Consider the following 14,259-nt stretch of genomic DNA (forward strand, 5'->3'; position numbering starts at 1 on the left):
TATTCATAACAATACTGTAAGAAATCCAAAGCAAAGTTTAAAATGTGCAAAATTATAGGAAAAGGTGTTATTTTAAAAAAACTTTCAAAGTAAACTTTTTCTACTATCCAATTTTCAAGATCACTTCAGCGAACGTTAAATGAATTGAAGGAATATCAGAAGCAGCATGACCATTACCTTAGACAACAAGATGTCTTAGACAAGTATAAGCTCATCCAGGAGGAGCAAATCTTGAGGAACATCATTCATGAGACACAGATGGCAAAAGAAGCTCAATTAGGTACAACTTTTTTGAGTTCATGCTCATTAAAGGAAGGAAGAATTGTACATATTTGGATTAATGTAAGGAAGTAACTTCTTAATATATTACAATGGCCCTGATGGCAGTTTCATTTTGCTTATTAAAACAAGTGATTGTGATATGTTCTTGAACAAATATTTTTGATTCCTTCAAAAATAGATTTTCCTCTATGCTCATATTAAAAAAAAAAAAAAAAACACTCAAAATTCTGGCTTTTTTTGCTGTGTGCTACTCTTGTTTCCTCCGAAACCTCAGTTATATCATAGAAGGAAATGTTTTGTGCTCTGCAGGGAACCATCAGATTTGTAGACTGGGCAACCAGCAACATAGCTTGCACTGCCAGTGGGACCAGCCTGTTCGATATCACCGTGGGGACATTTTTGAAAATGTGGAATATGTTCAGGTTTGTCTGTGAATTGATGTCACTGCTTTAAGTCACATCCTGTCTGTCTCAGTTAGCAAAACAGTTCATCTTTTTGAAGCTTGAAAAAGGAGGCACATTTGGGATGTGGTAATTACAATGACAAATGGTATCATCCCTTTATCAGAGTTTAAGGTACCTAATGCTAGTTTGGCTTTTCTTGCTTGCAATACAAGCTGAGATCCACTGGATTATGGAAATTTTGAGTCTTACTGTGTAAGGCTTTGGTGGTTTTTTGTGTGTGTGTTGTTGTTGGGGTTTGTTTGTTTTTTTGCTTATTTGAATTGGAAAACTTTGTTCTTAGGTTCCTATGGGATACTAGCTACCTCCATATTGTGTCCTCTGCTTTTTCAATCTGTGTAGAACAGCCAAGTGTCTCTTTCTAGGAAATACAAGAATCAAGTGACTTGAGGAATACAGCCTTCTCTTATATAAGTAAACTAAATTTCAGGCATGAAATGGTCTGGGAGCGTAACATGTTCAACTTTCAAATTTAGTTTACTTCAAAGAGGGCAGTGAAAGCATTAGGTGGCTAATGTTCATGAAAAGGTAAAGGATTTCTAAGGAGTCACTTTTCTTTTTTAAAGTATGTATGGTATGTGTAGTGAAAGAACATTCCAATCTAATAGCTCAAAGAATGTTTAAAATAACGTAGTATTAATCGCTTTCCATCTCTACAGCCTTAAAATGGATTGTAATTTCTTTTGTTTATCATACTGTCATATGACTCAAGCTATACAACATCTGCACACTACTTCCAATTTAAATCTTATTTGCGGTAATACACTTAATCTCTTTTTTCATACCAGAAGGAGCACAAAACTGCAATAAGCAATTCACCAATAGAAGGGCAGAGCTCATTGCTGATAAATTGAGTTCTTTAGCAGCCTTAAAATAAGTTGTTAGTCCAGTTTCATGATTGTTTGCTAATTTAAGATACTAAATTAGCAAGTGCATCAAGAAAATCTGATACAGTGATATTGAAAAATCTTAGAAAATGATCTGTATGCTAACATTAAAAATCCAAAGCTAAAACCAACTGAACCACACCACTGCTGTGTTAGAACTATAGATAAAAATCATGGTTTGATTTATTTTGTAGTACAGAAAATGTTCTGGAGTTTTTCGTTAACTAGTTTAGGAAAGCAGGAATAATTATTTTTAATTATGCTTTGTGGTGTTTTTTTTTTTTTTTCCCTTGGGTGTTCTTCCTAGTGTAGTAACCATAAATTCAGGTTATCAAGATAACTTTGCAAGCCATGAGTGTTGGTAAATCTAACTTGAACTAGAGGTATGCTGTCTAGAAACGTATATTTTGTTTGTCTGGGTCTATTAGAAATGTTTGTTTGATACCTTCTAGCATTTTTTGCTGATTTACACTTTCATTTTCATTGTTGACTTGTTTACAACCCAAATGTTACTTTTCCCTGCTGTGAGTGGATCAAGAGGCTTAAATTTCCTTTTTTTTTCTTTTTTCTGCTACCTATATTTCAGCTTATCAGTGAAGCTTAACTACATAAATGGTGGGGAAAAAATAATATGCAGAAATTCAGCGAGTGGTATACGATCTCTTTTCCTTATGAAATATTCTGCTTATCTTTTATTTCCAGTTTGGTGAAGATTCTTCAACTTCTAGCATGACATCTGTGAATTTGGATCTTCACGCAAACCAAAGTGATCACAGCCAGTCCTTGCAGTCTTCCCCTGTTGCTCGTTCTATTGTTTCAGTTTGGAGCGTAGAATCCGATAGAGTGAGTGAACGGGATAAGCTTTCCTCTTTCAAAGAAGAGTTGTAAAAGTGTGCATCTTGTCCTTGTTTGTGTAAAACTTCTTAGTATTTGGTAGCCCAGTGTTGGTGTGTGACAGTACTGAAGAATCTAGTATTCTAAATTTCTTCAACATACAAGTTCCTGTGTAGTTTCTCCCTACCAGTTTCCCATTATTTTGAACTCTACTACAGTGCAGATGGGGTTGTTCTTCTTCAACTACTTTTGGAAACATCTGCAAATAAAGAAGTATAACTGAGTAAAGGTAGAAAATTCAACTGCTCTTATTCCAGAAAAGAAGGAAAATAATTGTTTTAAAGAAAGATTCCTGCTCTTCTTTCCTCCAGATTATTCCTAATATTCTTATTAGCTTCATAATTAGAAGATTAAAAATGATGAGAAAGTAATCAAAAATAATTCCTTTTCACCTTAGGATAAACAGCATATTCTTTGGCCTAAGCGATCAGAGTGCATGAAATCTTTCCCCAAAATTCCTGATCCAGAAGAACTGCCAACTTACTTTCTGCCTCCAGAAAATAGGGGATTCAGGCAAGTGCTGATTTTAAAAATCTATATTTGTAAATTTTGACACCAGTGATGTAGTTACTGTCAAACTATTGTCTTAATTATGCAAGATGAGCATTTTCTTTCTGGAGAGGACAGATGCCATTAGTGATCAACAGCACAGATATGTTCATTTTCTCTGGCAGTTTAACAGAAGGAATGGTTTTCCTTTAGTGTCATCTTTGCTACAACTGTAACAATCAGAAGACCCAATTCCATGATGATTGTTCCCTGATTTTAGTACGAGGTGACTATGTGAAATATCTACAGTATTACTAAAAAAGAAACAATTTATGTGTAAGCTTGAATGTGTTCTAGAGTATGTTTTAAAAAAAGTGATGAATTGACCTATATAGAGAGAAATAAGGTAAGTAGCAGTTTAATAAATACAAGTAACTGTTGCAGGCTGTATACATTCCTCTTAGGTCTAGTTATGTTAACAGAAAATTGTGATGAGCAGAAAATACTGAAGAAGGGTTAGGACTGGAAAGCCTTGGCTCATTCCTTCTGGACAGAGGTAGAAAACCAGCTTAGTTGTAGAATAGTCAACAGTATTTGTTATTACGTAGGATAAGATAAATGTGTCTATGCTGCAATATCTACCTCACATAGGTCAAGGTAATTTCATAATAATCCTATTCACTTAACACTGTAATAGTGATAGAAAAAAGGCTGCTTCTCCTGGTCAGTATAACTCTAGTAATGAACATGTGTTAAAGCAAAGGTTCCCATCTGCAAATGTCCTGAAACTTCCTTAGAAAAAACAGCTTTCAACTCGAATAGGATTTTCTTCCCGAATAATTTGTCTACTTATGTTCTTAAAATTTTAGTTTAGAGTAGTTACTCTTTTTGCTTTTTTTTTTTCACTTATCCATTTAATCCTAAACATTATACAATCCCTATTAACATAATATAAGAGCCTGCTATGTCTTATCTCTGTTGAATTGACCTTTATTTACAGATATTGTGTGCTTAAAAATAGAAAGTAAAAACCTTATCTGTTAATGCCTTTTGAGGGAAGGGTGGTCTTTGAACTGTCTTGGTTTCCAGCTTATGTCTCATGGGAGTCCACAGTGTGAGATTTGTCAGTTGATATGTAGCTGATTCTTATGTTTAAATATCAGTGACGTGCAGCATGTGATATTGGTTTGTCTTGACTCTCCTTATTGCTAGAATCCATTCAATCCTGAGTATCCCAGGAGAAGCTGTTGTGCATGGAGAAACCCAGCCACCAGACTGTTCCTCCATTACTGATGCTCGTAACAATGAATCTCTCTACCTACTGGTCAAAGAACTTGACAGTAATCTAGATTTGAAATTTAAGATGCCAGATGATCAGGCAAGACAAGTAAGAGACACTGTTTCTCATTGGTTCTCTTCTGTTTTAAATTTCTCCTTTTTACTACCTTAGAAATCTTGCTCATGATTTGAAAAATACTGGTATTTAAAAGATGACTTGGTATCACAAGTTGATCAGTTGATCCCCAAAGAAGGGAAGCAAATGCTTTTTAACACCGCTGGAGAAAGGGAGAGCTTGTCAACCAGCATAAAACTATTGTCTGATCTCTCTTAAATGCTGATGAAAAGCACACAGAATAAGAAATTTAAGTTACTATGAGAATTACTTTCTTCTAAAACATCTAACTATCATTTGACACAATACATCTTGGGATTTCCAGTAACTATTGTATTCCCTAAGGCTGGTAACTTTAGGCTGAAATTAGTCCTTCATGTTGCTTTCTGTAGATTGGCTGCTTTAATAGTTACCTCTTCACTTCATCTATTTAGAACAAGCTTTTTAGGTTTTCTACCAAAGGGAAGACTTGGGGAAATGAGACTTGGGTGACTCATATAGGTATATGCTATAAAATTTCTTTTTTTAATCTTTGTTGTCCAGATCTTGCATTCTCGTATCAACAATCAAACTATTACACAAGAGAAGATAGGAGCATTTCTCAATCATGCCATCAGAAAGGTATGTCAGAAATTGTAGCATCCGGTAAATGGAGAATTTGTATTTGAAACTGGTTTCTACACTTCTGAAGTCAGTCAGTGATGTGCAAGACATAAGCTTACTTGGTAGCTGTAACTGAGGTGAAACTAACTTGATAATCTAGGTTGACCAAAAAGCACAAACACACAGAGAAGCATCCTTTTCAGTTAGCTCAGTGTAGGCCAAACAGCCCTGTAGTTATTTATGTGTTTTTACTGTGACTGCAGGACATTGTGAGCAGCAATGTATTAGCTAATCCTGACAGCCATTTGCTTAACTGAGCAGAATAGCTTGGAACTACTTCAGTGTTCTGTGTTTCTTAATTTTCTTCCATGTTTCACCTCTCCCTGCATGCCTTCCTTTTGCTCTTCCTACTCCCCTCCCCCCCCCCCCAAAAAAAAAAAGAAAAGAAAAAAAGAAACCAACCCTCTGTCAGTCTTCTCTGTCAGGATAATTAGCACTCTGGGGCAAAGAGCGTACATCTCTGTAACACCCTGCAGAATGCCACCTCCATCTTGCGTGGGGCCTCGCAGTGTCAGCCCAAGACAAATGACAGGAAGCATTGAGATAGAGGTTGACTCTTTTTGACGTGTCAAGCTGAGGTTTCTCAAATTAACTCTCTTGTACAACTTGTGTCAAGGCAGTGTATGTATGTATTGTTTTTAGTCTAAAAACAGTACCATTTACTATGTGCATCTGTCTTACCCAGAAGAAGAAAAATTAATAGTAGGAGTTAATTCCTGTTATTATGCTGTTCAGAACAATCCTATAGATATCTAATGTTGTACTGTTGCAGTGCACAGGTATTTTAACTATAGTATTCTGTTGCCTTCATGCTAAAAGTCTTAACTTCTTGGTCATTTAGATGCTGGTGTAAGAATACTGTTAAGTCATGCCTGTTCTGCAAATGATGAACTTTCTAGAGTGGGAGTGCCACAGTTAACATTTTTGTCTTGAAAGAAGACAAAGTGTTAATAGTTTGCCAAGGATTTAGTTTAAGAATACATTTGGAGACCTGTGTATGGAGAGCAATTCAGTGAGGAGTTCAGTGTGGATAACATGCGAGTAATGTTATGTATGTGCATTGCAGAACTGAGGTGTTAAATATTCTTACAATTATAGATTGTTATGTAAGATACTCCAAACAAAAAGGTAGTATAGCCTAGTGATATCTTCCAGTGCATCTTGAAGTATAGGTAAAACTATTCTATGTAAGCTTGTTTTTAAAATACTGAAGAAAGTCATTGTACCCATTAACTTTTTCAACAGCGTTACTGGAACAATAGCTGTATCTTGTTAATGCAACACTACTGTAAACTTTCTTGTTTCTCTAGCTTCTTTAAACCTAGCTGCATGTTTCTTAGTCATGCATGCAATTGGGCTTCAGACATGGAGGTTGGAATGGACATTAATTTCAGTTGTTGCTTATATACTTTAAACTCCTGATATAATTGGGTAACATGGGATGCTGAGAATATTGACATCTGAAACATAAGTATTTTTAAACTGTTTCAAACTGCTCCGTCTGAAAGAGGATGTTTTACATAGCTCTGTCAGTATTTTGAAATTTTACTATTTCCTCTCTAGAATGAGTGTGTGCTTGCTCTTTTATAGGTCAAAGAGAAGTTAGGAATATTCAAAGTTTATATGACTGTTTCTTCATTTTCCATGTGCCCTCATTTGCTGCTTGCTATTTTATATTCTTTAAACAGCACCTAGTACATGTTACCATGTGTAATCTATCCATAAGACAAATAACTAGAAAACTAAATGTAAGAAAAAAGCAATTCTGAAACCTTAAATTGACAGGGAATCTTGATGTTGGCTATAGGACCTAGAAGCATATCTAACTACTATTAAAAACTGACTGACCTTCAAATTGGCAACATTTTTTGCACAGATCTGTATTGCTATACTTTTAAGCCTGAAGCGACTAGCAGATGTTGCTTCCCGAAGCCAGCCAACCATTATCACTTGCGTATTTTAAGGGATTTTGTGGTCATGATAAAAGGCAGTCGTGAGTAAAGTGTGTGAGCAGCAACTCCTACTAAATTACAGATCAGATAGTAAGTTGCATTAGTTTGAATTTTGCCCAGATAGGGTAGATGAAGCAATCTACTAGCAGTCAAAGGTAATTAATGTCTAGTTAATAAGATAGTATGCAGATGCCTTTTTTTTTTTTTTTTTTTTTTTTAAACCAAAGAGATGAGCATTCATGTCTTCCTGAGACACCTCTTTGTGTGTGTTTTCATCCTTTTCCCCAACTCTCTTATAGCCAGAAGATCCACTATGGCTTGTGCTTAATGAAGCTGGATTGTATTGGCGTGCAGTTGGAAATAGCACCTTTGCTATCGCCTGTTTGAAAAAAGCATTTAATTTGGCTCCACGTGAATATCAGGATATCCCTCTAGTCAATCTTGCTAACCTCTTGATTCATTACGGTCTTCATTTGGATGCCAGCAGGCTCCTGCTAAAGGCTTTGGCCATCAATACCTCTGAGGTAAGAAGCTATTTTTTGTATTTGTTCAGTAGTGAATGTCCTTTCCTTTACTTCATTAGTTCCTAACTGCATGTTACTTGTGCATGCAGTTCAGCTTCCAGTTTGTGGTTTGGAATGGATGGTAATTTTCACTTAAATTCTGGAGCTAATTGAGCAATGCTGGTTGCTGAGAAAATAAACTGCAACATAAGTGCTTCTAAAATAGATGACAGACTTTTGCCTCCCAAAGCCAGTATATCAACAAGTGGCTCCAAGGACTCCAAATATGATATTGTGGTGGTATTGTCATTTAACACAGAGACCCATAGTGATGTCAGCATTCCAGCTGGCTTTTTAAAACTTTTTTTTTTAAGTAGCACATGTGTCAGTAAGGTCTTTGGCTTCATAGGCATCTTTTTGTGCCACTTGGATTATTTCTGTACTGTTTTATTTGTCCCTAGATTTCATCTACATATCCAGAAGAGCTGTCTTCTAGATGTGTTGATGAAATTTACTTCCAATCATAGATTCAAAACAGGTTGTGTTTTGTTTTGTTTTTTCCCCTGAATGACAAAAATATAAACATTTTGCAGATTGCTGCCTATCTCATGTAGAAAGTAGCTATATAAGCTATATAAATTATGGGACTGGGCAAAACAATTGTGAAAAGGAAAGGAAGGGTGGAATAAAATACGATGGAACCTGAAGTTAGCTGGGGGTACAGATATCCATATCACAGCACCCTTTCTCTGGCAGGTAATTTTGGTCTTACATACAAGACACTTCAGAAAGTTTAACTGAAATGACTTTTTGTCTGTACTTGTACCTCTGTGGTTAAATAAACAGAGGGCTTAAAACTGCCAGGGCACCAATCATCTAGCACTAAAACAACCAAAGAACAGAATTAGCTTTTTGTAATTTAACATCCAGGAGCAATTTTGCAGTTGTTGGAAAGGAATCTAGCCAGTTTGGGTTGCAGGTACAAAAAGGAACTATAGAAAGAACTGTTCTTGTATGATGTGCCTTAAGAAGAAAACTTGAAAGCACAGAATTGGAGGCTTCCTTGGGATCCTTCGGACCAGACTGCATGAGCAGGATTTTTCTTTAAAAGTATTGGCAAATCTTACCTCGTTACAATAATGCCTGCTCCTGTTTTGTCCAGGCATTCCCAGTCCTGTAATACCAATTGTATCAAAAAATCTGGCAGGAGAATTTGTGCTTAAATGGAATTTCCTGCAATGTAATGGAAAGTAAATACAAATCAGACAGAATTACAGCTACAGATAATGAAGTATGTGCTATAATAGCAAAAGCTTTTTAAAAAAAACAAAACAACAGAATATAGATCATGAGAAGGAAATAAAACCTGCTGATCAAGGTTAAATGTAATATCAGACTGAATTCAGCAGCCTTTTAAACAAGAAGTTACTATTTGGTGAATTTTGTGGCATCATGCAGTTGCTCAGCTTGCACCTTTTTCTGAATGATGTTTAATACAGGCTAAGATCAGTCTGAAAAATCTTAAGCTATTAATTGGTCTCCAGACTTTCAGATGATGAATGTAAAATTCTTTCAGTGGAAAAAATGGCTGCTGAATTACATTATTATGGTCACTATTCTAGCATTATATTGTTAAATGCAGCAAATTTCTTTGTATAAATGAAAGGCTGTTTTGAAAACAAAATGTAATTCTTTGCTGTGTACCAGTATAAAACTGCTGATTAAATTCTACCCAAAGAAAAAGGTGTTTAAAATCTGTTCTTTAAAAAAGCTTTTTAATATTTTGGGGAAACTAGCCAAAAGCAGTGGACAAAAATATTACATTTTAAAGAACTGAAAATAAGCCTTAAATATACACCCCTAATTTAGTGTGAAATTGGCATTTTGAGTAACCTGGTTCTGGTAGAGTAAATCCTGAACATCGTTGACAAATTCAGTGCATCTCTACTGCCAGAAAGCTAATACTACTTTTACATTTTTTGCTGATTTTCAATCTTACTAAAAATATCCTTAAACATTTCATTTTAGTTCTTCACTACTCTGTGCAGTGAGCATTATGTTCATGATGGGTTATAAATAAGTATTTAATCTTCATCTCTGGGCATATGTATATAAGCGATGTTTTTCATCTTAGAAAGTTGGAATCCTAAACATAACCCTTGTGTCAAAACAGCTTTCCTTTAGCATCAGAGCATCAAGCTGTTAGTCCTCCATTCGAGGAACAGGTAGGCCATATCAAAAAAGCTCTCTAAATTCCTTCCAGCCACGTCTGGGAGTGTGTGGGTTGGCAGGGTTTTTTCCATTTCAGTTTCAAACTGTGAACATACTTGTGCTGAGGAGTGTTGCTTTTCTCTTTGTAGCCTCTGACTTTTTTGAGCCTAGGAAATGCATATCTGGCTCTGAACAACATTAGCGGAGCCCTGCAGGCCTTCAGACATGCGCTGGATTTGACTACGAAGTGTCTGGAGTGTGAAAGCAGCCTGAAGTTGATCCGCTGTTTGCAGTTTTACCCTTTTCTGTACAACATCACCTCTTCTGTATGCAGTGGTAAGCAACAGCTGAGAGACAGACCTCAAGTGAAATAATGTCCCTTTGCCTTCAGTATTGCACCTGAAATTCATGATTACTGTGCTTGTCTTCCAAGGATCCTCCCTCTGGCTTTATAGTGCTTTCTCCCTATAAAGACCAAGGTTGAGGCAATCCCCCTCGTAAGGGGGAAGTTATGGTCTGTTAAGAAATGCTTGAGGACAACTTCTGAATGATTGGAGGGCTGCCACTGAGTGCAGCTTACTTTCTGAGTGTGTCTGTAATACCTGAACGGCCTCACCCATATCTCTTACTGGTAAATGAGAACTGATGGGTTTGGTATTTTATGGAAGTGCACGGCTGCTACTGCTGGGCTACTCACCAGCCCCTGTATGCTTCCCTTCAAATTTCACAAATGGAGGCGTTTGTTTTCTTAAAGCTGAAGAATTTGGTAAAGATCAGCTGTAGTTTTATTTCTTATTCTTTCAGTGATTTCAATGCTTTTTTTTGTGTGTGTGTGCTCAGTCTTTATGCAATAGACTATATTGTGTCAACACTGTTTTGTTTATATGGGGTCTGTGGTCACTGCTCTTAACTCTCTAAAAGTCTATAAGGAAAATGACTTTGCTCTCATCCTCTCCCAGCTAAAATATTTAAAATTATTTAGGATATATCATTTTGTAGCCCTTGGTGGCTACTTGAATAAAAAACAAACAGTTTTTTGAGACAATTTCTTTTGTTTCCCTGGATCCCACTGAACATTTCAACTTATCTGTACTTGCATATGGCTAATATGCTGCTCCTGAGCAATCTTGAACATTTATGAATATATTTGGTAGTCACTTTTCCACTTTTTTATCAAACTGTCACCAAGGGATATTTCTATTTAATTTTTGTTTTATTTTTAAATGAAAACCTTACATGAGAAGTGCTTTTGATTTTTTTAGTATTACTAGGACTTTCTCTGAAGGATTTTTTGAATTCTACTTCCAGTGGAAAAACGTGGAAAAACCTTCTCTCTCATCTACTATTTGGAATTACGCATCCTAAGTATAGACCAGAGGCCGTCATATCTCTTGATATATTGCAGGTGTCACACCAATGTAGGCGATATTTCATGATTGTGCCATTAGAATAATATGATTTCCCAAGTCCTTATGTGTTTTTGCTCTGATTGACAGCACATCAGTTGTGCGGAGAAATGAGTACTGTTTGGCTAAAAGTATTGTAGCAAGTGGTGCTAGAACAAAAATGTTGAGTGTCTCACTGACTTCTATAATACCAACTTTTACACTGGTTCCTTTCATTGAAACTTTTAATACAGGACTGTCCTTCCCTTAAACATCCCAACAGATACCCCAAGAAGGAGTGGTACTTCAACATTTCATTGCAAGGGGTTTTTTTTGCTGTACTAGAGAAAAATTTCAGTGTGTAGTTTTTACTAGGATCTTCTTCAAAAATGGCTGTTACTCACAAGGTTAAAATTTTTCCAGTCAAACTTCAATGATAGCAACTGTATTTTGAAATGCAGTGGAAAGGATAATTTAAAGGTATATTCACAGACTGAGATGCTAATAATGTCTGTATTTCAACCACAAAACAATCTCTTGCGTTGTTTTTTTCTTTTTTGTGTGTGGCTTTTTTTTCTCTCTCTCCCCTCAAACTCATCATAATACCTAAAATCGTATTGCTGTAGTTTGGCTGATTCTTGGCTGCTGTTTGTACTGATTCCTGATCCGGGATTTTAATTTTAAGGACTGTTACTATTATTACATACGCTATGTTGTAAGTTTGTGATTCTTCAGTGTGAGGAGGAATCCTTGTCAAAAGTGCATATGAAAAGTGTTATCTTTCCCTTTTTGCTAGCTTGGTCACAGGTTAAAGTGAGTATGAATATATTCATCTAGTTGGGGGTTTTGGTTTTGTTTCATTTTTTAGGAATCTATAAAGCCTGTAATCCAAAAAGCTGAGTACCATAGTGTATTAATTTGCTCATTAAATGTCGGAACTCCAATGTTTAGGTATTTTTACCATATACATGTTGTTGCCTTTTTCTAAGACTCTTCCAGTCTTAATATTCTTCTTTTCCATTTCTATCTGTAATATTCTTTAGGTTGTCTTTTGTCTGAGTGCAAGAAACCTGAAAGTATGAGTCTGACAAGTGGTGTAAATGTTCTTTGTGCTTTCTTTTTCAGAGTGTAAAATAAACATGCTGGTTAATTCAACTCTGATGAGGATTTGTGCTTTAAATCAAAGTTCGGAGTTCAAAAATGGAAAGGCAGACTTACTTATCTTGTTTTCATAAGTTTTGAGGAAATAATTTCTCCACTGTAAACTTCAACTGGCTCAAGAGGAAACTTCATAGGCTATCCAAAAGTTAGGTTGAGTCTGTTGTGCATCCTTCAGTCCAAAATAAACAATGGAAAAGTGATTGTAACTTTTAATTTTGACCTTACATACTTACTACAAAGCCTTTGCCAAGAATATTATTAGTATATATAATTATTTAACTGCTGTGTAGAGCTAAAAAAAATACAGACTCTATTTAGATGCTAATATTCAACATTACCTGTTGACCTTATAGCATTTGTTACAATATTGATATCATGTAGATTTACAAAATTCATTAAAAAAAAAAAAACATAATCGCTGCTGGTTGACTCCATGACAAACTGAAATACACATTTTTATGACAGCATCCAAACAGAATGATACTTCCATACATCTTTCTGAATTGGAGTTGAGGTATAGAGCTAATGCAGCACATTTGGAAATACTTGGATCAAATGTATACTTGACCATTTCAGTATCATGGGATTATTCCTTCAGGAGATCCTTTCACAGCCTTTCGAAACATGTGTTGCTGCTTGGGACATCTGATACTGAACTTGCTTTGTCCTCTTGCTGTTATGCACCTGATGGCACATCATTATTATTGGAGATGTGCCAGAGCTAAAAAAGAGCCATCTAGTAGTACCTGATGTGCTGAGAAATCAACCTAGAACTTGGAAATTCAAATCTGGTCTCTTGTTTAATGTGTTTCTGAAAGTAGCAGTAGTGGGGCTGCCTGTGCTTCAGCTTGTGTGCGCATGTGGTGTTTGTGTCTCGGCTCTGCCTGTCACTTCTTGTGAACTGACCCAACTAGCAAGACAGCTGAACTTTCTTGTTTTGTTACCAGGCGTCATTAGCAGGATGGAGCAAATGGGCAGTGGTCTTTATACGCTAGCGTGGTGTATTGAATGGGATGTGGGATCAAAAATTTGAGTTTATGGTTATAGTCTGACTCTTGATTACAGCATGCATCTCATGAACATTTCAGATAGGTGAAACAGGAATTTTCTGAAGCTCGTTGGGACATTTGCTGTTGGTACAGGACTTTGGAAGGATGCTACACTACTACACTAATACTACACTAATGCTACACTAATGCTGACTTGCTGGATGCTTGCTTATACCTTCCTATACTGCTTCCTGGTCCTTCTTTTCTAACTACCTATGTCACCAAAATCGGGAGGAAAAACTCCTTAACACCAATGTAGCATTAAGAAGCAGGCATTCTCTTTATTACAGCGCCAGGTGCATGGAGGATAGCTCCACCCAACATGCACATTGCATTTCGCAAATGTTGCATTAGCAAAAGCTTATATTGCTCTGTTACATACATATGCATTAGATTTTTTGGAATGATTATACATATTCATTCTGTTTCCTGGAACTAATTGTCATACTTTACATAGTCATTATGCATGCAGTCTGAGTCTCCAGCGGCTTCCATGGGGGTCTCTGGTTCCCTAGTGGTCTCTGAAGAGGTGCCTCTCGGTGTCTTCCCATGAACTCTGAGCTCCTTTTCCATACATGGTCTCAACTTGGCTCACTTCCTTGTTTGAGAAAGCTGTCTCGGTCCTAGTCTTGGCTGTTTCAGATAAAGATTAATATTTTAAATATGGATTTGAAATACATATCAAGTATTCATGCACATGAGAAGAGGAATTAGAAACCTCAGACCTATGCTTTATTATTTAACTTCTACTGATGAATAGTTGGCTCCTGTCTTAAGATTTATAGAAAAGCTTGTTTTCATTGTAAAAGAATTTCTAAATCTGCAAAGGGTTTTGGTGGTGTTGTGGGGGGTTTTGTGGGTTTTTTTGTTTGTTTGTTTTTACCTGGAAGGTAAAAGGTTTGTTTGTTTTACCTGGAAGGTGCAAAAAC

At 36.2% G+C, this 14,259-nt stretch overlaps 1 protein-coding gene across 1 annotated transcript in view; it reads left to right on the forward strand.

Annotated features, from left to right (window-relative positions):
- Positions 1-14,259, forward strand: part of TTC17 (tetratricopeptide repeat domain 17) — a 63,745-nt gene that overhangs the window by 21,309 nt on the left and 28,177 nt on the right. The window contains 8 exon segments of the mRNA XM_067296313.1: positions 120-280; positions 592-704; positions 2,333-2,473; positions 2,922-3,037; positions 4,226-4,400; positions 4,950-5,027; positions 7,321-7,545; positions 9,885-10,071. Coding sequence (XP_067152414.1) covers positions 120-280; positions 592-704; positions 2,333-2,473; positions 2,922-3,037; positions 4,226-4,400; positions 4,950-5,027; positions 7,321-7,545; positions 9,885-10,071 — 1,196 coding nt within the window.

This window comes from Apteryx mantelli, chromosome 4 (assembly GCF_036417845.1).
Source record: "Apteryx mantelli isolate bAptMan1 chromosome 4, bAptMan1.hap1, whole genome shotgun sequence".
NCBI classification, from domain to species: Eukaryota; Metazoa; Chordata; class Aves; order Apterygiformes; family Apterygidae; genus Apteryx; species Apteryx mantelli.